The sequence below is a fragment of the Clytia hemisphaerica genome, unplaced genomic scaffold (genome assembly GCF_902728285.1).
Source record: "Clytia hemisphaerica strain Z4C2 unplaced genomic scaffold, Clytia hemisphaerica genome assembly, whole genome shotgun sequence".
Taxonomy (NCBI): Eukaryota; Metazoa; Cnidaria; class Hydrozoa; order Leptothecata; family Clytiidae; genus Clytia; species Clytia hemisphaerica.
The window spans coordinates 1,089,474-1,117,409 of record NW_027104184.1 but is presented as its reverse complement, the minus strand read 5'-3'; the positions used below and the strand labels follow the sequence as shown (position 1 = coordinate 1,117,409).

The 27,936-nt window shown below is 33.9% G+C and overlaps 3 protein-coding genes across 3 annotated transcripts in view; 1 reads left to right on the top strand and 2 right to left on the bottom strand.

Annotated features, from left to right (window-relative positions):
• Nucleotides 1-625: 625 nt before the first annotated feature.
• LOC136814824 (cilia- and flagella-associated protein 20) lies at nucleotides 626-8,567 on the bottom strand. The gene is made up of 7 exons (XM_067071250.1): nucleotides 8,340-8,567; nucleotides 4,632-4,711; nucleotides 3,628-3,739; nucleotides 2,975-3,097; nucleotides 2,406-2,471; nucleotides 1,828-1,953; nucleotides 626-1,342 (listed from the first exon to the last, which is right to left on the bottom strand). The coding sequence occupies exons 1-7, from the start codon at nucleotides 8,421-8,423 to the stop codon at nucleotides 1,337-1,339; spliced, it is 597 nt and encodes a 198-aa protein (XP_066927351.1). The 5' UTR covers nucleotides 8,424-8,567; the 3' UTR covers nucleotides 626-1,336.
• Nucleotides 8,568-8,646: 79 nt separating this feature from the next.
• LOC136814817 (conserved oligomeric Golgi complex subunit 4-like) overlaps nucleotides 8,647-27,936 on the top strand; it is a 37,407-nt gene continuing 18,117 nt past the window's right edge. The window contains exons 1-21 of the mRNA XM_067071244.1: nucleotides 8,647-8,784; nucleotides 14,392-14,474; nucleotides 14,784-14,898; nucleotides 15,266-15,316; nucleotides 15,535-15,585; nucleotides 15,985-16,060; nucleotides 16,596-16,713; nucleotides 16,945-17,020; nucleotides 17,259-17,313; nucleotides 17,686-17,787; nucleotides 18,254-18,291; nucleotides 18,845-18,913; nucleotides 19,210-19,277; nucleotides 19,817-19,913; nucleotides 20,330-20,369; nucleotides 21,099-21,220; nucleotides 21,917-22,002; nucleotides 22,395-22,451; nucleotides 22,875-22,946; nucleotides 23,764-23,854; nucleotides 24,321-24,431. Coding sequence (XP_066927345.1) covers nucleotides 8,686-8,784; nucleotides 14,392-14,474; nucleotides 14,784-14,898; nucleotides 15,266-15,316; nucleotides 15,535-15,585; nucleotides 15,985-16,060; nucleotides 16,596-16,713; nucleotides 16,945-17,020; nucleotides 17,259-17,313; nucleotides 17,686-17,787; nucleotides 18,254-18,291; nucleotides 18,845-18,913; nucleotides 19,210-19,277; nucleotides 19,817-19,913; nucleotides 20,330-20,369; nucleotides 21,099-21,220; nucleotides 21,917-22,002; nucleotides 22,395-22,451; nucleotides 22,875-22,946; nucleotides 23,764-23,854; nucleotides 24,321-24,431 — 1,677 coding nt within the window. The 5' untranslated portion in view covers nucleotides 8,647-8,685. The remainder of the gene's footprint in view (nucleotides 8,785-14,391; nucleotides 14,475-14,783; nucleotides 14,899-15,265; nucleotides 15,317-15,534; nucleotides 15,586-15,984; nucleotides 16,061-16,595; nucleotides 16,714-16,944; nucleotides 17,021-17,258; nucleotides 17,314-17,685; nucleotides 17,788-18,253; nucleotides 18,292-18,844; nucleotides 18,914-19,209; nucleotides 19,278-19,816; nucleotides 19,914-20,329; nucleotides 20,370-21,098; nucleotides 21,221-21,916; nucleotides 22,003-22,394; nucleotides 22,452-22,874; nucleotides 22,947-23,763; nucleotides 23,855-24,320; nucleotides 24,432-27,936) is intronic.
• LOC136814816 (clytin) lies at nucleotides 25,912-26,674 on the bottom strand. The gene has a single exon (XM_067071243.1). It carries the CDS (start codon nucleotides 26,603-26,605, stop codon nucleotides 26,009-26,011), a length of 597 nt encoding a protein of 198 aa, XP_066927344.1. The 5' UTR covers nucleotides 26,606-26,674; the 3' UTR covers nucleotides 25,912-26,008.

The following is a 27,936-nucleotide window of genomic DNA, read 5'->3' as shown; positions in this document are numbered from 1 at the left end:
ATGTTTTTTGCTTCCAATGATGGTACATCAAAGAAAAGCCGATTTGAATAGATTTATAAAAGATTTCAACTACCATTTAGATCATTACCGAGACGTTTACTCTCCATCTATATCTTTATTACCTTCATGGTAAAATTAAGTAGTGATGCAAGTGGCTCTGGGTACGAGAAAGAAGGGAAATTCTCACGAAATCTTACAGTCACAAACTATTTGGAAGCGCTCTAAGAGGAAAGAGTTTTAACATGAGACTTAAGGTTGATGATCCAAAAGTTCGAAAATGGTCCAATAGGGCTCAGAATATAGCCTGGAAGTCTATAAACCCCACTCAAATTGAAATATCGATTAAATTTAACAAATAGCCCAAAAGCGACTTTCTCGCCCGAACTTTAAAATGCTAAAAACGAGGAATCAACCAAAATTCTCAATATATTTTGACCGACATTGTAGATTTCAAGATATTTAGGTTTAAAATCTATGATTTTTGCTGACGTCATCAAAACTTTAAACCGTAGATTAAGGCCTTTTTGGAGCAAATTTTAGCAGAAGATTCTTGATGTAAAAGATCAACTCGTCCCAGGCCCTAAAAATCAAAAAATTAAAAGAAAACAATGAAAACAATCACTTTTTTTGATTAATTAAATTATCATAATATCGTTTCTTTCATCATATCAATTATGTACAATAATGAAAAATAAGTTGTTAATTAATATCAATACCCTTTTTTACTAAAAATTGCCCAATCAAAACACGATCTGGACTTGTTTAGGGTCAATAAAAGATTTAGTCTAAACTAGGTATTTGGGAGTAGATAGGACGTTACACAGCAAAAAAACTACAATACGAGTAAGATTTGCCTTGATGAATTTTAAAATTCTCCATGATTTCTCCTATTCATGATATGCACCATTGCGATGTCTTCTCGCATTACTTCACGGACCCAATAGCTGATTGGTTGTAAATGACGTAAAATCAGTCAATACGTCACTTTTAACCAATCAGCTTTTGGGTCCGTAGAAGACATTGCAATGGTGCATATCATGAATTATACCTTGGTCTCTTTTTTAGTAAGCAAAATCAAAAACGAAAACCTGAGATTAACAGAATAGATAGACACTGTCATCTTTAAAATTTTGTTTTTAAAGATTCGATCTCAAAACGTTTCGAACTCAAAATTAAACCATTACGTGTCGGTTTCATTGTAAATTGAGAAAATGTGTAAAAAAATCAAAGAATTTGGATATATAGGCAGGATATTATTGTTATGATGTAATAAGCTCTTAAAAATAAACAAAATAATATTATACAGTGTGTCGGACCATTCCAAAATCCATTCCGTTCACATCTAAATAAAATGCAAAGAGAGTATTAGTTGACAGTTTTCGCGTAGACTTTTGCGATTCATTAAGAATCAATTAATCTAATAGTTCCATAGTTCACATAATTTATTTTATTTACTTCGTATATAAGTATCTCGAGAGGACTCTAAAATTTCTGGGAAATGGCGATAATTGATCCAGATTAATCCAAGCTAAATTTAATCCAGAAATGGTATATATTAAAGCACTTCCCATAAGTTTGTGACAGCCACCAATAATATTGAGCAATCTTGACATTAAAATTGTTGGAAATAGGTTAACATAACAATACATTTTGACGTATTTGGAAAAGGTACATTCTAACCTTTAAACCAAAGTTCGTTCGCTTTTCTTTGACTTTTCTTACCGTGTAGAAACCATGTCAGTGTAATTAGGCGTAATTCCCTCGAGACTGGTTTCCACATGGTAGTAAAAAAAGGTGCACACTTAAAACGAATGGAATTTAACTCACCGCTTTTTGTACAGCTTGTGCATTATTTTGTACGGGTAGATATAATTTGAATTCCGCAGGTAGTTCGTCTTCAGAGTATAATCTGTCGGAGAAGTATACACGTCGTATCCTGCAGTTGGCGTGAATCTAAAAACGACAACATATTTTTTTCAAATCATCATCTTTTCTACCGGGTGTACCAGAAATAAGTTTATCCTCTTTATAAAATGAAAAGTTATATTCATTTATAGTAAATTAAAGTGTTTTCATTGGAAAGAGGAAGAAAAACTCAAACTTTGAAGATGGCTTATTTATCAAATTTGGTCAATTAGATCAAAAGCTATGCAAAAACGAATAAAAATGTTAAAAATCAAGTTTTCAGATGGAGCCATGACGGCAAAGAATATGAATGTCATTGTTCAAAGTCATATTCGAGGGTCTAAATTAGCGGAATGAACTAAATAAATCAGTTTTGGTGGATAAAAGAACTAGTAAAGTATGGTATTTTGAGGTACTCTACCTGACTATAACATGCTGAAATGTAAAATTTGGTAATGCAATCAGGATTTGATAGATGAAGATAAGGAAAATTATTTTACCTGTACTCGTAGGGTTTCGATATAATTTGTTCCGTATGCACGCCGTGTGAAGTCTGATAAATTGAACTAAAAGGCGAAGCAGATAAAATTGACCATAATGATGATACTCAAGCAAACCCTTTGTAATTAAATTAGAAGTGTTGATCAAGTGGTTTTACAGCCTTTGAATTCAAATCTGAGGGTTTTTGTTTGGAGTTCATTGCGAATCACACATCTTAGCAAGGTCATCTTTCACGTTTTTGTGAAAATGGCCGAGTGCAGCCATAGATACGTACTAAAAATAGTTTCAAAATATACAACAATAATATTTGATTTTCAGTTTATTAATTAATAATTCTCATTCTTTATCTAAGAGACATTCTTGAGTTAGGGGCGTGCGTGAAGAATATTCTAATCAATATTATGAAGATGTTCATTGTGTTTGAAAATTTAACCAGTAAGATTTCATCATTTCAAAGGGTAAACAAACGGTAACCTCCAGCTCACTTAAAGACTTTTTTGTACACTAAAAACACGCCACACACCATAGAGAAGAATGAGTCTAAATGTTTCATTAATTTTTACTTTACCTGAATTTGATTCCAACCGTCATCTAATTTCATTGGCATGGTACAGATGAAAGGTTTTACTCGTGTCGTTGATTGGTAGTTCGATGCTCTGAATCTTCTTCGTACCTTTTTATCATCTAGTACCTGTTACGTAAAAACAATTTAGTCTTAAAACTACACAAAATCTCTCTTTCGTACTCGAATCAACCCCCTGACATACCATTCGAAATAGCAGCTTTGCTACCATCTCCCGTGACAAACACAAAATATGAAATTCTTTTAGCATAGTAAGATACAACTTTCTGATGTCAAGATGACAAACATAATTTAATTCAAGCCCATACTTAAAACCTCATTAATCTGTCCAGTGCTACAGTAAAGTGACGTTACCCCTCTAATAGATTTTGTTACAGATTATTCAAATGGCAGAATAACACTGATCAACTAATTCTTAAGAGTGAGACCAAAATCTGATAATGAAAAGTAACAGTAAAAAAGGTAACTCGTATCACTGAAGGAGACATGCATCTGCATGCATTTCCCAAAACTACTTTCCTGTTAATTAACAACATTTTTACATGTTGAACTCAAATTATTCAAATTGCAGACCAGAATAACAGAGTTATTTTTCAGTGATACTATTCCTCCTTTTTCCTGCTGTGTCTGGGACATACCTGTACTTCAAATGTGAAATATTTTTTCATATTTTTGATTATCATTACTAGAAATGGTAGTTTGATGCCAAGTGTTTTTGAAGCATCTGCCGGACACGTTATATATGTAGTACTAAAAGGGATAACAAAAATCAATATTAAAAACAGTGAAAACTCTTTTTTTTTGGAACCAAAAAAAAGAAGATAAAAATATCATTGAAGATGTTACTGGCAACAAAATCATGGGGGCCGGGCGGTCCATGGCCCCCCCACTTTTTGGTAGACCATGTCATATGTTTTTAAGAGTTACTATTTTAAGCTGGTCTGAGACCAAATCAAACTACAAAAACTATTATTCTCCCCAATTAGAAATCGTTTTAAGGTGTTTTGAGGGTGTAAAAAGTGAAAAATTTTCTTCGTCGCCCAACCATGGTGGGCGACATTTTTTTCCAAAATTTTGGCCCCCTCACTCAAAATGGCTCGCCGGGGCCCATGAAAATATACCCTTTTTTTAAAACAATATACTTTATAAGAATACACATGATGAAATTTTTCATGAAAAAATTTAAAATATGCTATGAATAACACCATCATAGAATTTGGTAACTAGACCTAAGAATGCAATTATACCAGTAAATTGCCAATTATTTCCCAGCAATGTTGAAAAATTTCACAAAAATTACAAATCTTTGCTTGAGGTACGTTTACATGCAAGAATTAGGCTAGATTGAATACTAACCTCAAGAATATTTTATATTAAAAATATTTTATATTTTATTTCCCAAAAAATTTAAGAATAACCATCACGAAATGAAAAACATCATTCTTACAAAAAAGCATGTATAAACCACTTGATTGTTATATGAATTGAACACATCAAAATAAAAAATTTAAGCACAAAAATAAATTTTTTGCCTGAAATGTCAAGATTAGATCAGAAGAATCAGAAGGCCTAACCAGCAAAAATAAGTGCCCATGTTTGGCTGCTCCTAGTATAAAATTGTAGTAGAAAAAGTGGTTCATACCTGACATTTGTTCCATTTATTTCTAATATAAGGGATTGAATATCACTGTCTGTTATCCTTTTAATATGACCATTCCGAACCTGAAATAAAAAAAATAAGATTTTAAGGCATTTATTGCCCATTTCCCTTAGTCTCATCTAAGGTGGATCTTTTAAAGCCACTTTCCCGGGGCGGCTAAGCAATGAGTGTATTTTTCAGTATACTTCTCATATATCTTAGTATAAAAGTTCCTAGCCTTGATAACCAGATGGTAGACTGTTTCACAGCCTTTTTGACACTTAATGTTTCTGATTCACAGCCTGACTTTCTTTGAGGTCCCAACAATGCACATTCTAAACTACAAGACCTCCAAAGGATTGCCAATAAAAATAATCTAATGTTTACAAATTTATTCTCTCTCAAAGTTGAATGATTCTGACAGTTTGATAACTTTTTTCATCTATTTATTATTTTTTATTTTTTAACTTGTACAGTGCTTTCATAGTAGTTTAGGTATAAACTTATATCTTTTTTTATGATTTTTGTTGGCGAAAACGTTTAGAACATCCCAGACTTAGTCAAAAATTGCAAGAAAATGAATTGGCGAATCAGAAACTATTGTTTATTAACCGTAATAATTATTCGTAAAACGCCCCTTTAAAAATGGTGCCTTTTGCATAAACAAAGATTGCGGTTCAACAAAAAACCGCGATAAAAAAAGCTCAATTTCAAGGGTTTTAGAGCTATTTTCTTCCTAAAAATACAGCCCTGCAGCAATGTTTTTAATCTGAAAGTTTATATCGCTGCTTTGGCTGCAATCTTTACTGTTATGTTTTTATTTTTATTTGCATTTTATAGAACGTTGAATGTCTTAGAATCCAGAGTAGCAGTGTGAGTGTCGATTTGTTAGGTTTTTTACATGTTTTTGAAGAGAACGAGAAAGCAAGAACACGAAAGAGATCAATCTCTCGCTATTAGATTTATATAAACCATTCGTAAGGTAATTGGCCAACAATGGAAAGAGCAAACAAACCATTAGCTCAGCGAGAGGAGAATACACTCTCCGTTCTCTTTTTATCATTTTTAAAGTTTATAGGGAAGCTCACAATTTAAAGGCTCTCCGGTGAAGCGTTTGGCAGACCTTTTATATCAACTAAAAAACAGAAGTAAAAAAATATATATCACTCTCTCAATCGCGAGCTGAAAAGTTTGTAAGGATCAATGAAAAGAGCTTGAAAGGGGACTTTGTTTTCAATCAACATGATTTTGCGAAATATTAATGATAGCGTATGCGAGGGAGATGGTGAACGTTTACTTAATTGTTACAAGGTTGCACTTCTTTATTTCAAAGCAACAGGCAATCGTGATTAGCTTTGAGAAAGGTCTACTTATTGAAGGAAGGATTTGATTTGAACGTTTTGATTTTGATATGTTTTACCGTGGTAACTCTTTCTAAGATAAAAAAGCCGCGACTAAATGAAATAATTGCGCATAATTGTTTAGTGAGCGAGTTCGCGGCTCTGATAATTATTACAAATATTTCACAGTTTTTTTCGACCAATCAGGTTCAATTTGCTATATTATAGCGAGCACAGCGATTGATGCACAATGATTTCTAAAAGTTTTCGCCAACAAAAATAATAAAAAAAGAAATAAGTTTATACCCAAACTACTTTCACAGTATATCATTGATTTTCAAAAATCTTCAAGACAAATAAAACCAAACCTTTCAAGAGTTTTTGATGGTTTAGATAACAAGAAAGATTATTAGCACTATTTTTTGTATTGCAAACAATTGGATTGAAAATGACCTAAAGTTGCAGCGAAACTATCCTGTTTTCATAATGATTATCATACTTTTTCAATTATAGTTTTGGCAATCCGTTTGACCCTGAAATCACATACATTCTTTTTATTTAAAAATCAGGTCATCTTGTAGCTCATCTGACTTTTGGAAAAACAAGATAGAGGTAATCATTTTTTGATTGCGAATGTGCACACAAATTGGCAAAATAACCCGGCGCTTTTAATGAAATTAACATTTTCAAAAACTATGAGAAATTGCCTAAAGTTTCTGAGCCATAGATTAAAAAATTTGTGCCAAGCCAACCTTGAAAACTAATTTGAAGATCAACTTTCCAAGGAAAAAATCTACGGAGGAGACGGAACCCACCTAGATCTGCGCACGGCCGGATAGGCTATTTCCTGAAAATTTTGCCGGACCTCAAACACAGGCCCATTTACATGTGCGGAATTACTTTTACTTTAGCGTATAAACAAGGCCTTAAAAATTGAAGCGCTATCTCGAGAATTGAATGACAAAGTTTGGTTGGTTGATATTCTGGCTGGCTGTACGTTTGCAAGTTTTAATTTTATCTGTCTTGGGAACTTGAACACTTGAACTTGATTCAGGTAACTATCATCATTATTGCTGCAAATACATCCTGTAGATGACTGATGTTGTTTTTTTTTTGCTTGATTTCCTAGTGTGACTAACTGACTGAGAAAAGGTCTATAAAAGGATTGATTGCTAATCAACCAACCAAAATTTGTTAACTAATTTCAGAGATAGTTCTTTGATTTGTTAGGCCTTGATTACTGTACACACTAAAATTAAAATTCTGCAAGTGTAAATTGGCCAGTGTATGGCTGCAGCAAAATTTCTGGGAAATAGCCTATCCAGCTGTGCACAGATTGTGTACTCTTTAATTAGTTTTTGAGGTTGACTCAAATTTAGGTAATTTTTCAAAGTTTTTTTGAATTTTAATTTCGTTAAAAACAGACCTGCCAACTTGAGATGTTCATTTTGAAGCGAAAATCTGAAATATTATGTTTCTTCTGGTTTTCAGAAATCCTAATTAGGAGATTTTCTTCCAAAAATTGTAATATCGGGAAAATTTTTTTCCAAAAAGATGGAAAATTTTTTTCTGTTTTTTCAAAATCAGAATTTTTTTCTGGAAATCGAAAAATTTTTTGGAAATGCGGGAGGGTGCAGGAGAAAATCCTGAAAATGCGGGAGATTTGGCTGAATTTTTTCTCGAGAGTCTCCTCTCATATCAGTTCGGCAAATTGCATAGATCCGCAACGCTGCGAAATTCTGCATCTTTAGCGTTGTGATATTCCGCAACGTTGCGAAATTCCGCAGCTTTACCGCTGCATAATTTCGCAGCCCTAGCCTATGGACCAAAACCAGCATCGCAGGGCGCCTGGACCGGGGTCCCAAAATAATGTGCATTTTGAAGAACAACTCAAAAGGAAACTTTTCACCCTAGCATTTTAATCTCCTACCTAGCGATCATTCTTGGCAGTAAGGCTACTTTGTTCAAAAAAGCGCTACTTTGTTCAAGAAAGCCTGATTTTGCATGTGTTTAGAAGAAAATTGGTAGGCGCTCATAATTTTTAAAATCACAAGCTTCAATTGGAAGTGTTGCGTAAAATAGCAGCGCAACCCTGGGGAAACGCTGCAAAAAACCGCAACGTTGCGGATCTATGCAATTTGCCGAACTGATATTTGCGCGATTGTGTGTTTTAAAAATTAGGGCCAGGAAAATTTAGTTTTTGAATTTCTGGTGCATTTTCAAGCACCTTCAGAGGTTTACCAAGGGTGTAAGAAAATTATTACCAGCTGTTATCAGGGTACCCCATGTAAGTCTATCACCCTTTTTTTAGAAATAGGAATAAATATCCAGGCTACAAAAGAATGTTTTCAAAATTATAAAAAATACTTACTGTTTTATCCCAAATTTGCAGCGGTTTACTGCCAATACTATACAGTATTGAGAGAAATCCTGACTGGAAAGTATTTCTAAACATTATAAACTAAAAACCAATATAAAATCCTATAAAATAACTAAATCTTCAACTGTTCAACACCAGAAACTTTTCGCGGCTTTGAACTTCAACTTTGTTTATCGGCCTTGCTCGCTTGTTTCTGTGCGTCTGGTTGTTTGGGAGTCAGCCTCGCTTTCGAATGAAGCCATATCCATGGCTACTATCAAAAATCTCATTTGCTTTACTTTCGTTCGGTAATTTAAACTTTTACTAAATTCGTGGAAATCGAAAAGTTCTAAACAAAATGGCGGACGAAATCGAAACAACATTTGATATCGATATAAATTCAATCACTGATTTTGATCAAATCAAGAAGCTTCACGGTACTCTACAAAAGCAAGAGGTAAGCAAAGAATTTCATGAATTTCATCATATATCCTCAGTATTTCTTGAAAACATGCTCACACTTGCCAAAAGATCTTCCATATCATCCAGTTACATCAAAATGCCTCGAAAATGATAATATGAAAATAGACCTTTTTTCAAAGAGAACGTCCTGTTGAATAATTATGTAGTCCAGCCATAAAAACAATGATAGAGTCATGCATAATTACTGTATCATGCATATTGTAATAATCATGCATGGTTTTATCATTGTTTTTCTGCTGGACTACATACATAATTATTCAACAGGGTGGCCTCTTTGAAAAAAGGTCTATTGCGTAATCAGAGAACGTACGTCTCGCTCATTATAAAAAGACCGACACAAACTTTCAATAATTGGAATGTAACATCGAGTTAAGTCTCTTTTGTTAAGTCATCAGGGGGTAAATAAAACAGACCTTGATACATTTATCGTTCGTTTCAACTTGACGATTCGTTTAAAACTCAGCCTCCTAAATATTTGGGGTAGGTAAAATATGTACAAAGAAATTCATACTTTTCCAACCCGAATCTTTTAAAAAAGAAGCGAACAATAAAATATAATTACCCTTTCCAAATAAACCTCTTCGGTGGCGAGCGTAGTCTACTCTGACGTAATTGTAAAATTTATGTGATGGGAGTTTGACATAGTAATGTAATGTTGTTTGGGGAATTATGAAGTTCTCTGGAATTTCGATTGCATTTATTCAGGTTGAATTTTTATGACTTCTGATGGTACTTTTTCTAACGAGTTTGATTACTCTGTTCTCACACTTATGTCTTTTTTTTTCGCGTCCTTTTCCGTTGATTACTTTTATTTATGTTTTTAAAGACAGGTAAGAAGGCATATTGATGTAACTGTCATCAAGACGATAAAAATGTTTTGTTGAAAATTGGCTGGTTTAATCAAGTATACGACCCTGGACACAGCCGTACATTGCGCGGTGGAGTCCGGTGGGTGTACGACGGTGGGGGAGCCTAACCTTTTTTTACCACCGTAAATGTCCCACCGTACACAAAAAATACTGCCGTACATTGTACGGTGGGAAGTCTATCAGGTTTCTGAATTCCCACCGTACAAGACACATGTCAGGCCGCCTTCTTGTATACACCTGGGCGGACTAGGTGTCAAGATGTCAATAATTAATGTAATTAAAAAGTGTGAGTTGTAAAAATAATTACCTTTTATTCTGGATCAGTTGCTCATATATTTAAAACGATAACAGTTTTGTAATAAAAGTGACTTGTGCGGGAAAAATACGAAACAACTTGGGCTGGTTTCCATCAAGAAACAAACAGACTAAATTCAGTCAGGACCTCTTTGGTCTTTTTTAACATTAGTTCGGATAGAATAAAAACATACCTGATCAACACAACCAAACCTTCTGTCTTGCGTTTACTCTTTCTCCTTCCCAACAACTTTCGTTTTTGCTTATGTAGGTTTTAAAATCCACAAGTAATGAACCTCATATAGCTTTATCTGAATAAATCCTTCTGTCAGGTTTCATTCCGTACGTTTTTTATCCACGTGGTGAACCGGTTTCCCCGATTTCCCGATAATTAAAAATTGGAACTTTCCCGTGGGTGCGATTGGGCGTACCGCCATCGCGAAATATTTTTCGTGAAAATTTACCGTATTCTAACGCTAATATAATCTAGATAGGAAACAAATATTAAATTTGATCTTTTTTTGTTCGTATTTCTAAATTTCAAGATAAAAGGAACTATCTACGAATTATTTTCTTTAACGGGCGTTGAATCAACATTGACATATTTAATGATGTCATAATCAATGCCGTGCATATTTTGTCAGCCCCGTGCATATTTTGTCAACATCCTTTTCATTGGATAAATACCACTAAAATATACAAGATAAGTAAACATAAATTTATCACCCGCGAGCACGGCTTAGCTAAGCGCACCTCTCTTATTCATTATCTAAGAATTGAAGCGGGCAAAGATTACCGCGCGGCTGATAGCGGACAAAGGTTTTTTTGAAGATATTTTCAGTTATAATCCAAGGTAGAACAAACTAAACATAGAAAGGGGGTATTTTTTAGTGCTCTATACGATGATCGGTATTTTTTTTGAATTCTATGTTTAGATTTTTCTACCCCGAGCCCCGTTTCTATGTACGCGCCCCCTGTTGCTAAGACCTTTGCTTGAAATCGAAAGCGAAACAAAGATTATTTAGCGCACACTGCCGTTTGCTTAATATCGATAAAGTGAAATGAGGTCCTGACTGAAATTGCAAAAATGGCGCGAAGTTGAAAAAAGGGCGGATGCGGTAGCACTTAATTTGAATAACAAACATTGAATCAATGAGGCGGCAACTATCAACGTCCTCTTTACCACCCATAAGTCCAGATGTTTATTTACGGAAGGCCCGCAATCAAACCAAGTGCCAGTGTAAAGTAATAAAAACCAGGCTTGATTACGTAACGTTTCAAATTGAGCACGCTCGTACACAGACCTCTTTTATATTTTCGTGTGCTTTGGAAAATTAAAACATCTCTTTACTTTTTATGATGCTGTTACTACTGTTGTCATTTATGACGTTGTGCATATTGCAATAAAAAAATATGTTTTGTTATAAGAAGCAATTATTGTTATTTGGTTCAGTGTATCAATTATCTCAGTTTAGTTGACACTTTGGTATCTTCGTTGCGTCACAGTGAAAGGTTTGTTTTTATTTTAGTTCGTATCTTTGAAAGACCCCATCGGATTTAGGCAGTGGTGTCGGCTTTAGGACCTCTCACGGTACATACCCGTCACCTGTTTTGCCTAAAGTATCTCCCCCCATCAGTAAAAAAATAAAGCCTGAGGATACACGGGCGAGAGGTTGGTATTTCATCTAAAGAGACCTATTTTGTATCGTGCCCAAAAAAAATGGTAAACTGAAATAAAGGAAACTCCAACTGACCACGACACCCTTGTGAGCATGCGTGTATCCACCGGACAATCGTACGGTGACAATTCCGTGTACAGTGGGATTCTGTACGGTGGTGTTGTACAGTGTTGTACCCGACTTCATGGTATAATGAGGAAAAATTTCTCAGGATTTCCAAGTGAAAAAGAAATCCAAAAACCCCTGTCTTCCACAGAGGGGGGGGGGCTAATGGTTTTTTTTCTAGAACTGCCCATTAAAAATAAACTACAGTAGCAACAGATCCTCTACAAAAAACTTTCAAATTTTTTATCAGTATTTTTATTGGGCAGATAAGGGGCTGGGAGGGTCCAACTATATACTGATTAAAAAACAAGTATTGAGACAAAAATCTTTTCAGCCAATTTCTTTCTGATTTCGTCCACAAACTCCACTGCTGAAAGCATGCAATTTCACTTGCTTTCACCTTCGCACACAAACTCGCAATTTTAAAAGTACAGTTTTGAATTAGCTTTGATAAGAAACTCTTTTTTTCATTGGCAAGCACGCTGCCTTTTCCTTTAAAATGTGGCAACTTCATTGCATCTTTTTTCTTTTGTATTGATATACAATATCAATGGGGTATGAACAAACTTAATGTTGGTGCAAATAGACAAATATTCAATAATGACGGGTGGGAAGGCGAGATCAATGCGATGGCGCAATCAAACACGATTGAATATTTTACCCAGGAATCAGCCGTAAGAAATAATTGAAAAAAAGAAGAACTGTAAATCTTCAATATTTTGATTTTGAATAATTGGTGCAAAAGAGTGAAACATGACAAGTTTCAATTTTTATTGGTTCAATTGAAATAGGGGGTTTGGGAATTTTTTTATGTTTAGTTTTTTGCACAAATCCCTGTAACTATGGACTAGCAACCCGTTGCTAAGATGTTGGCTTGAAATCGAAAGTGAGACCACTGAAAATGAAAGTAAAATCAGCCCGCACTCCAAATCCCGTAATCGTGATATAGGAGTTTAAGCTTAGACTGCACATTGAAACCATTGCAAAAGTGTTGCGCAGCACAATATCGCAAAATATTCATACACAAGAAAAAACAAACACTAAAATCGAAAGTTTTCTTCTCTCTGATTGGCTGATCAAAAATAAATGAGCTGTATATACAGCTAATAAACCAAAAGGAGTTTATATTATGAAATTTTGAGCCGTGAGCGTTTTTCAGCGTTCTAAAAGAGCTGGAGGAATACAGCCTTAATTTGAAAAAAAATAGCTTAAGGAATGTCATTGACTTCTCTAAAGACTACAACTAGTCATAGCTTTACTAAATGCCACTGTTTTAATAGCTTTTTATAAATTAAAATGGTGATATTGTATGTAATCCCTTGTTTACTCTGTAAGAACAAATTATCAATTTAAGGTATACAACCCTATCAACACATCACACTTTACGAACACCAGACACGCAAAACAAAGGAAATACATCACATCCATTCAGCTGACAAAATGATCTGTCAAGATTTTTCTACATATTTTGTTGAATACAGCAATCAATCTTGAAATGAGGGGTCCTCAACGAAAAACTTTTGAATTTTCTATTGCATTGGGCTATTCAATTTCCTCACAAAATGACATCATCATACTACAGTTGTTGTCCAGCCCCTTTTTGGGGAAAATTTGTCATTCAAGATCTCCAGGAAGGGTTGGCGAAAAGAGTTAGTACAATTTTTTTTGGAATAGTCAATTGGCAGATAAGCTTTAGATCCCCTCCATCCCTCGGCCTTATCAGCCAAAATTTTTCAAAACAAAGTTTTACCTTTGAAAATATAATTGTCTCGAATCATGTCCGCCATTGCAAAGGTTGGGCACATTCCACAAGTGCTACGTGTAAGCCAAATCGCGTAAATCAAAAATTCAAAATGGACGCTGATAAAAACAAAAATCTTCAACTTTCAACTTTGATTTAAATTTCAACCAGCTATTGTTGTAGCTGATTCAGTCTAAGAAATGATTTGAAATAAAAAGTAAACAAACCTTGAACCTTTTAAAGAACCAAAACAAATATGGTTTATCGGAAGTGATGGTTACATTTCATGATGTATTTGTATTATAAAAGTCTTTTCTTAAATAAATGGCGTTTTAAAGTCTTTGGTATTTTTCGCAAGAAGGAAAATATTTTAATTTGAACCCCAGTTTTTTACTCTCTTTTACTAACTTTTCCTGTATGTTTGTGTAGACACAACTTTAATCTGGGCAAAAGAAACGATTTCATTGGTCTAAAATTTTGCATGGTCACGTAATTAAAATTTTTATCAGGGAAATGCCGTGGTTGTAATGTTTTGATTTAATGAGACTGACCATTTTGTTGACCAAATTTCTGTACAAATCAAAATATAGATGATGTCAATGATGACGTCACCAATGATGCCAACATTTTTATCAAAGATGTCAATTCATACTGATTCATATTTGGTGCACACTTACAGAATTTCAAGTCAACTGGATGAATATTTCAAAATTTATCAAAACAAAGATGATTTTGATGCACAAAGTGATGAAAAAAAAGTGATATGAAACGATAGAAAATAGTCAAGGTTCAAATAATCATACCATCAACTGAAATATCATTTAATGGCCTTTAAAAAATCTGTTTATGTTCTTGGAGATGTGAAAATCTTTGCAATTACATTTTCTTTGTAGTGTTTGCTTGATGAAGAATTAGATACAATATTGGAAAATCATCATGAAATCGACTGCAAGATACAATCTATACAAAAGCTTTTGTAAGTTTTCTTTTGCATATTATGGAAGATCAAAATGTATCTTCTAAATTATAAGGATGTTCCATTGTCGAATCAGACCTTTTAGTCATTGTTTTAGACAAAGGATGTAAATTCAATTTTCCTGAAAGGCAGAACAGGTCTGATGATTTTTTGTATTCTCTGTCCAATGGATCAACATTGTTATACTGTTATAATAAATCTTTGATCATTTTAAAAAGAGATTTTGTTATTTATAGGTTTTACAAAATCAAACATTGAAAAATACATTACAATTTTTTGTGTGTTTTAATTTATATCTTTTTTAAATAGGCCAAACCTTTCAGTGTTGACGAAAGAAGCTAGCCATCTTTCAGATGTGATTGAAAGAACAAGTTCTTTGGCTGAGAAAGTTAGCAGCAAAGTCCGAGAGCTTGATATTGCAAAGGTATTTTTCACTTTATTTTATTTTAGCTTTTGGTCTGTTTTGGTAACAAGTAAAATAGCTGAATATACATATATAGTCTAGAAGTATTGAACCTTCAACTATTCAAAAAAATGTAATAAACAAAAAGAGACAAAACAATACCAACAAGAGGACACAACAACACAACATGCTCAGGATGAATATTCATAAAATGGAAAACAGGTATGTGATATCAAATGATGACAAAAGATCTAAACTATTTGTACATAATTCTGATGGAACAGAAAAACAGAAATGTTATATATATGTTATATATATAGAAATATATATATCTTTCTTTCTCGTGATTTTGAGATATGGTTGTTATTTTACCTCATTATATTTTTAGGGACGGGTTCAAGAAGCCATAAAACGAGTAGATGATATTCTTGATTTGAAGGTAAAATTCCTTATGGCTACAGAACCTCAAAGATCAAAGTGTGTATCCAAAAAAACAAGGATACTGTTTAAGAGAAAAGTTTTTTGGGGCAAAATATGACCCAATTGTAGACATTTGGACTGGAATGGCCTGGCATATGTTAGCTATGAGTGCCTGAATATTTTCATTTACTTTTCTTATTCAGAAAAATATTTTCTAATGATAAAAACTTTTTTTAGTCTTGTGTGGATGGGGTACAAGATTCACTTAAAGATGAGCAGTATGAAACGGTAGGTTTTTATCGCCGCTTCCACTTTTTTTTATATAAGAACAATTTTATAAGAACAATGAGGCTCAAAATTGCTGAAAATAAGAACAATTTAAGAACAATGCTGATCCTGAAATTACTCAATTTCATGCAATTTAGGAGTTAAACTAGTAAAAATTGGGTATATATATATATAAATAAGAACAGGATAAGAACAATTTGACTTGAGGCTCAAAGTGCCAAAAAAATAAGAACAGCCGAGCCTCAGAAAAATTTACTGGTTCTTATAAAAAAAGTGTATCTCTGTTGAAAACCAGATTCAATTTTGTAGTAGGAACACCATACATAATGTTGATAGTAAAAGGAGATCCATCATTCTTAATGATCACGATAATATTTTGAAGTTGACTTTTTTTTTCAGGCTGCAATTTACATCAGTCGATACTTGAGTTTGGATGAGAGAGCAATGAGGGAGATTCTACCAGTCGATACAGAAGGTAATTTTAATCACCATACTATATCATCTGGATTAAAAATTTCTGTTTTAAGTTGTACTAAATTTTATCGGCTGTCTTTCATTTTCACAATCTTATCACCTTTTAAAGTGTTTATGTTGTATATTTTACCCACTCTATCATCATAATTCTTATAAAAAGGCCTGGTCTGGAAGGCTTTTGTTTTTTTCTATTGTTAACAGTTAGAGTTTCCGTACACAAGTAGGTTTGTTTTGCATATAGTTTTTGATTATGTGACTAGAAAATAAACCAATCCCAAGAGTCAAAAATGGTAATGTGATCAAAAAGTATGCAAATCGCAACTTGCCTTTTATTTACAGCTAAAGAAATTTGACAATAAGCTAAAACAATATAATACTAGACCATGCTAATGACTATGCTACGTATTATAATCCATCTTTGGATAACATAAGTCACCCTAACACAAAACAGACTCTCTGAAAAGTGTTTTTATAGTCTCCAAATTTGATGAACTTTGGTATTAAAAATTGTTTTCAATAAAAATTATTTTTTACAGAAGCGGATTTGAATGCTTCGTTCACCTATTTGCATCAAGCACAAGAAAAATTACAGAATGTTGTTAAACTGAAGTTTGATGAAGCTATCAATAGAAGGAATGAAGGACAAGTAGCTAGGTGAGAAAATGCATTTGAAATGAAAAGATTTTTAGTACAAAGGAACCATGCGAAAAAGGCCAAAATTTGTCAAAATGAAAAAAAATATTAATCCACTATTAATTTAATCCACTTAAGTTTCATTTTGGTTTATTCTATGGATGATTTCATCCGTTGTAATTAGTTATATATTTTTTTTATTTATTATTTATAATATTGTGATTTGATATTTTACATTTTGGTGTGTTTTAGGTTTTTGAAGTTGTTTCCAATGGTTGGTATCCAAGATGTTGGTCTGAGTAAATTTTCAAAATATCTACGAAGCCAGGTACAAACACAATGAGAATCCTTCAATTCTTTTTATAACAAAAGTTTATTGTTTTTAAAAATTGAAAAGCTTCCCTACAAAGAAACCCCAGGCACCCTGCTTAAATTATTCTAGCTATACTCACAAAATTACCAACCAACGAAAATTTCCTTCTTTGCAGCACTAGAAGATTGACCTTCAATCTCTCATATTTACAACAATAGTTTACCTGGTATCTTCCTGTCCTTTTCATTATTAGATAGCAGAAGCAGCTGATTTGAGAATTGACGCAGCACTTAAAATTCCTTCTGGAGGTATTAATTTCTTACGGCGAAACCAATTTAATTAGTTGTTTTACAGGCCCAACCGACCCTGAAATTCCAAGAAGCGAAATAAAAATGATTTTAGTATTAAATTTTTATTCCATTTGCATTGCTTTACAGACTGCCCAATTTTTCAAATTTTCGGCAGTTTTTCCAAAGTTTTGAAAATTTTAAGTTAAACTTTTTATTTATCCATGAATTTGAGCTTTTTGTGTCTTTTCATTTTCTATTTCCCTTTGTCAGGATTTAGTAGTTTTTGCTGCCTTTTTAAGGGAGTTTATATGTGAAATTCTACTTTATTTTTTACAGTTTGAATCAGGAAAATGTGTTTTTAGATTGTTGCTTTCCTTCTCTCCTTCATAGATCGCAAATCAAACATCATCTTTGCAGAGACTTTGACAAAACTGTTCGAGAATATAGCAAGGATGATCGAGGATCATCAACCACTTGTCGATACTTACTACGGTATATTCATCTGAGTTCAATTTTGAAAAAAGTACCCATAAGTGGGGCTGGACTTAAAAAAATTCTTGGTTTGTCGTCACCCGACCCTAGATCACGTTTTTTGCAAAGTTTGGCCGTTTTTTTTGCGGAAATTAGTCCTCGCGAAAAATTTGAAATCCCAAAAATGACAAAAACCTCTAGGAAAATGATAGAAATCTAGTAGAAAAGAGGCTGATTCGCAAAATTCTGTCCACGTGAAAATTTTAGATTCTTGATTTGCAAAAAAAAGTCAAGGTGAAAATTAATCACAGAACACAATTTTAAATTTGAGTATTTTATCAAGCAGACAAAAATATAAAAAGAAAGAGAGCTATGTTAGCAATTCTATTTGGCTAGAATGTAACCGGTACAGGAAATAACTGGCTTTCATCAAATTTTTCTAGTTTTATGTGGCAACTCATTTTTTCCAATCTTTTGGTCTTTTTAGGACCTGGGAAAATGCTGACAGTTCTTCGAGAGTTACAGGTTACTATTGTCTTTTTTTGTAGACCCAGGCACATGTCTGATATCAGGTTAGATATGTTATAGGTGATCATCGCTTATCCATTCCTCTCTCCAACCAAACTTGCTCCATATCCACATCAATTCAATGTGAAAAAGCTTGTAATTTATAACAAGCAAACAGAATCAACTTTTAATATCAACGATATCAAAACCTTAGATATGATTCAGCCTGTTTCGTTGTTACTTTTTATTCGATCGCTTCCTTGAAATCATACACAGGTTTTTTATAAGAATACAAAAATCCAAAAACTGATTTGGAGATGCTTAGACCAAAACAATGACAAGGCTAAAAAATGCTTGAAGAATGTTTATATCATAAGCAAGACTTTAGAGAAATTCCGAAAATTCATTAAATCCCAGTCAAAACAGCTTAAATCGGGGAATGTAGGCTCATGTTATGTAATACATGTAATGCTTAGCACATGCTTAAATTTTTACCATATCTGAGCCTAGATATGCTTATAAAAAAGATATATCTTCCTTTGATTGATACTTTGTAAAACTTCTATTTTAGGCAGAATGTGATTCTCAAGCTAAACATATCATACAAGAATTTTTGACTTCCAGAAAGTTTGAAAAAGTGGTAAGACCTCTCCCCAAATTTTTAGAGTTCTTTCTCCATCAATATCACAAAAAGTAAGAATGTTGAGTATGTTTATACGAATTTGTTTTAGTTAGTTGTGATTTTTACAAAAACGATCTGAACTGAACTAAGGCTTTTCCTTTTACAAAGATAAACTGACTGAAGGCTTTTCCTTTTACCAAAAAGACCTGAACTAAGGCTTTGTCTTTTAGAAAGACTACCTGAACTTAGGTTTATTATCTAAATTCGTTATGAATAATGTTAAATTGACCTGGTCTAGTTTATGTTGTATTTAGAAAGAGGACATCAATAGAAGTTTGAAATCTGTTCCCAAATCTCAAAGAAGCACTGAAGTCAAGGAAAAGTAAGTCTTATCATCAATTTGTATTAAGATGTCTGTGATTTTGTGTAATCTTTTAGAAATTGGTTTGGTATTAGTATTGTCTTGAAATTATAAATAAGTATGAAATATGTCTTAGAAACTATTGTTACAGCTTGACCAATTACCCAATTTCAAAGATATTTTTCAAGCAGCTACTTTAGAGCCGTACTTAGTGTCACAGGTGTGGCGGATAATTATACTATTACGAAATAACAAACGTATAAGAGGATAGTGAAACATTGTAGCAAATTTGTGTGAACACATGAAAGGACTTTTTTGATTGCATTAAAGCATGCAAATTGAATGTTTGAATAGAAAGTAAGAAAGTAATTAACCGTATGATAACCTGACTGTGTGACTCCGTCCATTCCTTTACGACATTGTGTGAATTTTCCGCTTTTACCAGGTTTTTTGGAAAGTTGGGTTTGCTTGAATCTCAATTTAAAAATTATGAGCAGGTCTCCTATATGTTTATTGGAATTCATTCTTGTAATCTGCTTCTCCTTTTCATTGTTCTTCAGGTTCGATCCAAAAGAGTTGGACATTTTACTGGGAGAAATTGTGCTATTGAGTGCGAGGACTGAATTATATCAGAATTTCTTAAAAAAGCGGATACAGGTATTTAAAAAGATGTTTTTTTTCTAGGTGTTGATGCTTTTACTAACTATTTTGTAAAACGTAATCAAGAACACTATTTTCAAATTTTACTTGGCTCTGGTATCTTGTTTGTTTATCATCGAGCACCTTTCAGTTTGATTTCATTGCAATGATTTGAGTGTAAAATAATTTGTTGGTAAAGACCAACTACCCTAGTGTACTTTCACAAAATTTCATTCAGAGAAACTAGTTTAGTTAACTGAAAAGTATTTTCTACTCAAATTAAGTGTACACAGAGAAATTCGACATAATGTAACTTTACTCGCAATTCGACGACATGACTAAATAGCTATGTATCGACTCCTCTCTGACTCTGATCGTAGACTCTACTTACATAGGTTTGTCAGAATTCAATTTACATTCTCTAACTATTTCAGAGTGATCTTGAATCAATTCCAGAAGATGAAAGGCCGGAAGGTAAAAACAATAGTGTTTGCGTTTCCATCGAATTTTTGAACCGCAATGGACTGTGTTTGAATCCCAATCCCTTTCAGGCAGCGTGTTAGCGTTAGCGTGTTAGCGTGTCAGCGTAACATTATGATATCCATCCAGGGGGGTCTTTATTTTTGGATAGGCCATAGTGGTGACTTATCTCAATGTCTTCGATGGACGCAACAGCTGATTGGTTGAAAGTGACACATTGACTGATTTTATGTCACTTACAACCAATCAGCTGTTGGGACCGTGATGTAATGTCAGAAGATATTGCAATGGCGCATATAATGAATAAAGACCGGTCTCCACTTGTGCCCGCTCCGATCTCACTTTTTCGAACAATACTTCCACGCTATTGGTCAAAAGAAAAATGAAGTAATTCCATTGGCGCGATCTGACGTAACGGTTGAAAAAAGTTGAAATGTGCTCAACTTTTCTTTCGAGCGCGCTACATTTTTATTACATAATCTTTTTTCCAACCAAAAAGGATTGAAACCAAAAAGTGCGATAACAGCGCGCGTCAGTGGAGACCGGCTTTTATTCATGATATGCACCATTGCAATGTCTTCCATGAACCCAACAGCTGATTGGTTGAAAGTGACGTATTGACTGATTTTACGTCACTTACAACCAATAAGCTGTTGGGTCCGTGGAAAACATTGCAATGGCGCATATCATGAATAAGCGAACGAATTTTTTTATTCATCACAGCTGATCCGGATAAACTGAAAGACATTTTGTTATCAAACTGTGGGTTGAGCCGTAAACTACAGACTGTGATGGGGGACTATGTTGAGATGGAAGGATATTTCATGAAAGAAATGCTATTAAAAGTAGGTGTAAATTCAATTTGCAATGCCCTGTTTGGCTTGGTAAAATACATTTTTAAGGTTGATCTCTGCATGGCGATGAAAATAGATTTGATTTTGAATTCGAATTGAAAATACCGTATTACTTTGAATAAACGCCCGGGGCGTTTATTAAATTTTTAAGATTTTAGGAGGGCGTTTATTCGATATAATAAAATTAGGTAAATAATAATACTTATATTCATATTTTATTTCCTTGTGTAAAAACATGAAGTATGTTTTAAAAAAATGATAGTAGTTTTTCAAGATTCTTTAGATTACTCTGATATTCGAATATTTCTCTAATTCGAAGAAAATTTTGGGTCCCTTGAAGATCGAATTAGAGAGCGAGATAGTCAACTGTACTCTTGTCTGAGAGGTATTTTTAGTGCATTGATGTATGCTAATAAAGTGAAGAAAAAAATTTCTCATCATCATTTTCAAATTTTTAAAAGATTCACCAAATCTTACGTCAATGCACTTAAAATTGTTTTTCCAACGGGGTATTACTTTACTTTTCCTCCCTCAAGAACAATGCTTAAAAATAACGGACTGTCAGTTTTTTCGGAACAGGCTTAATTCATATTTTGTCGTGAACTAGTGAATCTAAAAATTCAACCCACCAACATAAAAATCAAATTATCTGACTTGCCTTTGGCAATACCTTGATTTTGTACACAGGCTATTTCAATGGATGCGAGTGACGAAGATTCGTTGACTTCCAGTATGGTAGACGATGCTTTCTTCATCTTGCAAAAGTCTCTCAGGTATTGTTCATCGATTGAACTGCCGAATCGACTGGAGAGAGTTCATTATCATTTGAAGATTCTCTACTTTATAATCTCTCTAGGGATGGATCCATAGTAACCTCGTATAATAAATGCAATTGGAAAGGAAGGAAGGGAAATGCAATTTTCTTATTCATGATATGCACCATTTCTTACACCAGAGTCTTATGAGAACTTCCACCCAATACGTCACTTTTTCTATTGTTTAAGTGACGTATTGGGTGGAAAATTTTTAAAGTTCTCTGAAGACTCTCCAGTGGTGCATATCATGAATAAGCAATGAAAAGCGTTATTGTGTATTTTATAGACCTTTTTACTAGAAGAGATCGTAATCGATCGGAGTAAAATTATGTCTAATTCTTTTTTTCCAGGAGGACTTTATCAACATCCAACCTCGATATCATGTGTGCAGTTTTAAATAATGCGAGGTAGTTTTTATTTTGTACTCTCTCGGATTTGATTTTCAAGGTACAGAGAATTTTCTTCGAATTAGAGAAATATTCATATTAGAGTATTGTATGTCCTTTTCTAACTGAAGGGAGTGGTGTTCCAGCTCGAATTACAGAAAGTAGGTAAGTATTTTCACCTGGTGGCTGTCGGTAGAGCCTTTTCAATTTGCGCTAGACCTTGGAAGTCGAATGCCTGCTGAGGTGGAGCGTCAACCTACTCTCAGCTCCCACGCCTAGTTGAGATTAAAAACAATCTAGGCTACTCGTTTGCTGAGTTTTGAGTTGGCGGTGACCAATCATTTTCGTATCGCACCATCTTAATACTAGAGGATCAGGAGAAAATTGAAACTTCCTATAATATACGCGCTCGTCAGTTTTACCTTCTCTGTTTTTCTACTTTAGCTCGATAATCACAACAAACTACCAGTCTTATTTTAAAGGGAAAGTCAAGTCACTCGGCTTTCTTAGTGGAAGGTAACATTATATTTATTGATTTGAGCAAGTTTGAACTAATATTCAAAATAACATTAAAATAAGGAGCTATACACTGGATATACAACTAACTGTATTTTGCTGATTTTTCATGTTCTCACACCAGATTTCACTAATGTACCCGACTTGGTACTCTAGTCTTAATCTTAAACTTTCTTCCTACAAGAGGTACAAAAAAGAAAGAGCTAAAGAACTTTTTTAAAACGAGATCAATAAAAATTTTTAAAAATCATACCCCTTAATCCTTTGCGGACAAAGCTTGAACATCATTTGTTTTCTCAAACAATCGAAATGTACAATTATCTCCCTCAACCGTATTATGAGTCGTTTACCCCAGTGTCTATTATAATTACTTGATTAAAGAATACACTTGTAATCTTCCATGGCGCATTCAGCTATCAACCTTTTACAATCAGAGTGGTAATAAAACATGGAAGGAAGGAGCTTTAGCCATCGTCACCATCAAAAATTGGCCCTTTCCCAGATTGGAGCTGAAACCTGAATAAAAATCATAAGAATGGTAATTGGTCATTTTCGGCCCCGAAAAGAAGACACATGCTGGAAACGGATTATGGTTGTGCAATACACGGATTTCCATAAAGAGATTCATGTAAAAAATCACAAAAAATTGCATACATAAACATATTTTCTTCAAAATGTCCAAAGTTTAAAGATAATATTTGCATGTCTCAGTCAGTCAGAGCTTTTTTGACGTTTTTTCGTGACTTTTTTATATGAATCTGCAAATGGAAATTTGTGTAATTAGCCTCAATCTCATCATATTTTTTTCCTTCTACAGCATCGCAGAATTTTCTGGTATGATTCAAGGCAAACTACAAATACAGACCACTCCCATTGTTGATTTGATAAGTTCCAAAAAAGAATTCTTAGTGAGTATAGTCAATGCCAGAAACATTTTCATGCTTTTGCTGTCATTTAAATGAACAAGATGTATCAGTATGAAAATCAGTTTATAAGAACTCTCTGCTTTTTAAAAATTCCGAAAAAAATCATAGAAACAACTGCAGGGTGTTCACGGGACTTGAAAACCTTGAAAACTTTGAAAACAATCAATTTTCTGGGAAAAACCTTGAAAACCTTGGAAAGTTACTAAAAACCTTGTAAAGCACTTCTTCCTATTCACCATAATCATCCTATTTATCATACACTCTTTTTTGGCTAGTATAGGTTTTTCTCTAGAAAGTTATTCCTTTAGATTTGTTTATATCCTTTGGTATATTGTTTGGTATAAATGCGTCAAATATAAATTCCTTCTTGATTTAGGACCTTTCACGGTACTTAATTAAAGATTCTTTGGAAGGTTTGATTATAGTTTACAATTTCTTATTTCGATAGATGATATTGAACAACATAGACACGAGTAGCGAATACCTCAAGAAATTGATCGATGAAATTGTCCTGCACTGTAAACAACAATGGAAAGATAAAGAATCCGAAAAACTGGAGGTTTGTCAACACTTTTCTTGAATACTGAGTAGGTTTTACCCTTTAAGTGCTAATGTCTAGTATATTGGACATGGGCTATAAATGCCCAGTTTGAGTTAGAAATCGTCATTTTTGGTCTAACTCATAATAATTGGATTGGGCTTCATAGTCAAGCAAAAGAAAATTCAAAAGTGAGTCTTTCCAGCGAGATTTTAAGCCGAAAAGCTGCCCACCCCGCCCTTCCTAAATCGGCTGCTGCCAAAGGAGACTCTAAGCTATCCAGCGAGCTATGGACGAGCTTCTAACTCCTTCTACATCCGGAGATATAAGCCTTTAAAGTTTGAACTAGCGATTTTCTTAGTAAACTTAGAAAAAAATAACCGTGGCACAAAGGGTTAATTTCGTCCCACAGTACGAAGACGAACATTTGTTGTGTGTCAGTTGACTTTCTCATTTTCGAGCTTCGAGGGACCAAGATTTCCCTTTAAACTAACGGATTTGAGCTCCGAAGAAGGGTATATGTGTTCGTTTTAAACTTTAGCGGATTCGAGCTTGTCGAGAGGGTAATTTTTCTTATTTGCAAATGATTTAAAAGTTGAAAATGTTTTAAATTCGTCCTGGAGTACATCCTAAATTCGATTTTTACCCAAAGGAATTCTACTCTTTCTCTAATTTGATCGCAAAAAGGAAAAAGACATGGTCGGGGATTGTGAATATCCAAATGAGAAACTTCTGCAAAAACCTCCATTTTCTTATATCTTATTTTATCATATCCAGGATATATTTTAGGCTTTTTAATAGCAGGGATTTTCCGAAGCACTTTTTTATGTCCGTATACCGGCCAAAATACTAAATTGAAACTAAACCCAAAATAAATGAGATTTTTTCTAGCGAAATTAACCTTTTTTGTTGTTTATGAGCAACAATAACTAATTATATTCAAGAGTTTTTAGGAGCTTCGTCCCCTGAACACCCACAAGCCCCCCCCCCCAGCTTCATTAATCCACAGCTTTGCTGAGCAAGTTACCTTTCAGGCATACTGTATTAGAAATTCAATCTATGTTTACAAAAACTGCCCCAGCTCAAAGTACTTAGAAAAATCCCTGGATAGCTACTGGATGACGCGGTTAAGTGATCTGTCAGTATATGGCAGTCCTCAATTTTAAGCTTTTGCGAAGACGGAATGTAAACCAGTCCGGTCAGATTCTAGTCGTTTTTGGAAGGTAAAAAATGAATGCGACATGCTCTTATTTGAAAAAATTTGTTTTCATGTAGGTTTCTCATTCTTAATTATATTTTCAAATTCAATTCTTTTCATTTGGAAATTTAGTATCTCTTTCAAAAAGACGACCTCGGTAAGTGCTCCTAGTCTAACTTCACTGAATTAAGCGTTATCAAAAATTATTAAAAAAGCAAAGTTAAGCCGTGTGTAGACTTAGTGTAGGGGTACTCACCCTGACAGATTAGGGAATTATACGCGATGTCATGCTTCATTGATCAGCATTGATCAGAGTTTATATTTCAACACAAACTAAAATCAAATGAAAATTACACAACGAGAAAAAAATACAATCTAGGCCATTTACAGCAGTCATTGTTTAGGGGACAAAGTTGCCATAAAGACCATCAGCGTTGGGGTCCAAGGTGTACCAGAATCCCAAATGTTGTCTGGTCATCTCATCAACATCAAGTTTACCACTGTTGTCCAAATCGCAATGTTTGAAGGTCTTCTCGGCGTCTTCGTCTGATGGACAGATTCCGGAGATTCTTCCGTATGCTTTCCATTCGTCCAAACTGATTGAACCGCTACCGTCTTTATCAAAGATGTCGAAGACAGCTTCTCCCCAATCACGGATCAAAGATTTCTTGTTTTGGGACCAGAGTTTCAAATCGTGTTTGGCCAAGTTTTTCCATCCTTCGACAAACTGTGGGAATTCGACTTCTTTGCCATAATCCATACCGATTTTCTTGAAGAAAGCTTCAACAGCATCTTGATGACGTTGGGTTTGAGCTGGAGTAGCTTCGAGTTTGGCGCAAATATCATCTGAAGCTTTGGAGACGATTTCATCCAAAGTGATTTTTCCGTTGCCGTTGATGTCCAAAAAGTTGAACATAAATTTGTGTCGGTTGACCCATTTTGGATCATCGAAGTTGGTCTTGAGTTTGATGGCGTATTTTGAAGCAGTGTCAGCCATGATGAGGAGGTTTTGAAGATTTGCTTTGAATTGCAAAAATTGATCTGCTAGCTAAAGACAAGTTGAGCTGGAGATGGTTTGGAAAGATTCTTGGTGCGTCTTTTATAGTCCACTGTTCTGCAGATTATGGAAGGTATTTTGCAGAACAAAAGAAATAATGGGAGGGACCTCTTGAGCTGGGTTTTCATCATTAACAGAGAAATATTATCCTACACAGTCCTACAGATTATTAGCCGAGATTAACACTTTGTATTTTCTATCGATTTCTCTCAGTATAAAATAAATAAAATGAAAACCGAATTGATTGGGAAGATTTTGCGCTTTTTGACATTACCACTACTACCAGCTCTGAACCATTCCAGTCCTAAATAGCGAGAACCCAATAATCTTATACACGTCTTTTTATAAAAACAAACTATTTAAGAACATAAGACTTCGATGACCAAAATGTTAAGAACAAGTTAAGAATATTTTAAGGCTTTGTAGACTCTACAACACCCGATTTCTGAGGAAAATGGACAAAAATACTCACAAAATGGTGAAATTATGAAATTATGAACATGTTAAGAACATTTTTAGGCTTAAAATTCAAAAAGTTTGAAGAACATCCGAAGGCTTCAAAAATTTTAGATGTTCTTATAAAAACGTTTCTTGTTTCTTGGTGAGTTCTACTTTGATGAATTCAGGTGTTCTGACGCAAATTCGATTTTTTTGATACTGCAGGAGTTCAAAGTGAAGTCATAATTCCTCAAAGATTAAAAAGAACGCCACGGCATATGGTATATGCCTGCCTTTGGTTTTTCGGAGGGTGCCATCTTCACTAAAGAAAGGTAGGTTACAGAGTATGAAAAGAAATACACAAATATTTTTTATAAGAATTCTTTTTACAAGAACCACAAGGCTCCTTCTGAGGCTCAAAAATTATGTTCGATTTTTTTTCTTCAGTTAGTACTTTCTTCCTATAGTATAAGTCAAGCTTAACCAATTTCCAGGCTTATAAAACTTGTAATTAGACATTAGTATTTGTTTCCTTCTTATTTTTCGCACATTTGAAACAAAAATCGATCTGAAGGGAAAATATTTTGAACACTAATCAAAAAACATCTTGCCTTTGAATTTAGAATCACTTGAAAATATTTTAAAGATCAAAATTGAAAGATCTTTAAGGAATCACGAGGCTCACTTCGATTTCTGCTATTCTCATAAAATAAAACAAGAAGCCCAAGGGCATGAAGGCCCAGCATTAAAAGTTTTGTTTCTAAATAAGAGTGATAATATTTGCTTACTCATCAATTTTAATTTACAAGCTTTTTTATATTGAATTGGCACGA

Excerpts from the sequence above, each read along its gene's own strand:
- LOC136814824 (XM_067071250.1), bottom strand. The coding sequence starts at position 8,423 with ATGTTTAGAAATACTTTCCAGTCAGGATTTCTCTCAATACTGTATAGT. Across the intron at positions 4,712-8,339 it reads TGCAAATTTGGGATAAAACA|GTTCGGAATGGTCATATTAA; the intron begins GTAAGTATTTTT and ends TTTTTATTTCAG. Across the intron at positions 3,098-3,627 it reads ATTTCACATTTGAAGTACAG|GTACTAGATGATAAAAAGGT; the intron begins GTATGTCCCAGA and ends TTTACGTAACAG.
- LOC136814816 (XM_067071243.1), bottom strand. The coding sequence starts at position 26,605 with ATGGCTGACACTGCTTCAAAATACGCCATCAAACTCAAGACCAACTTC.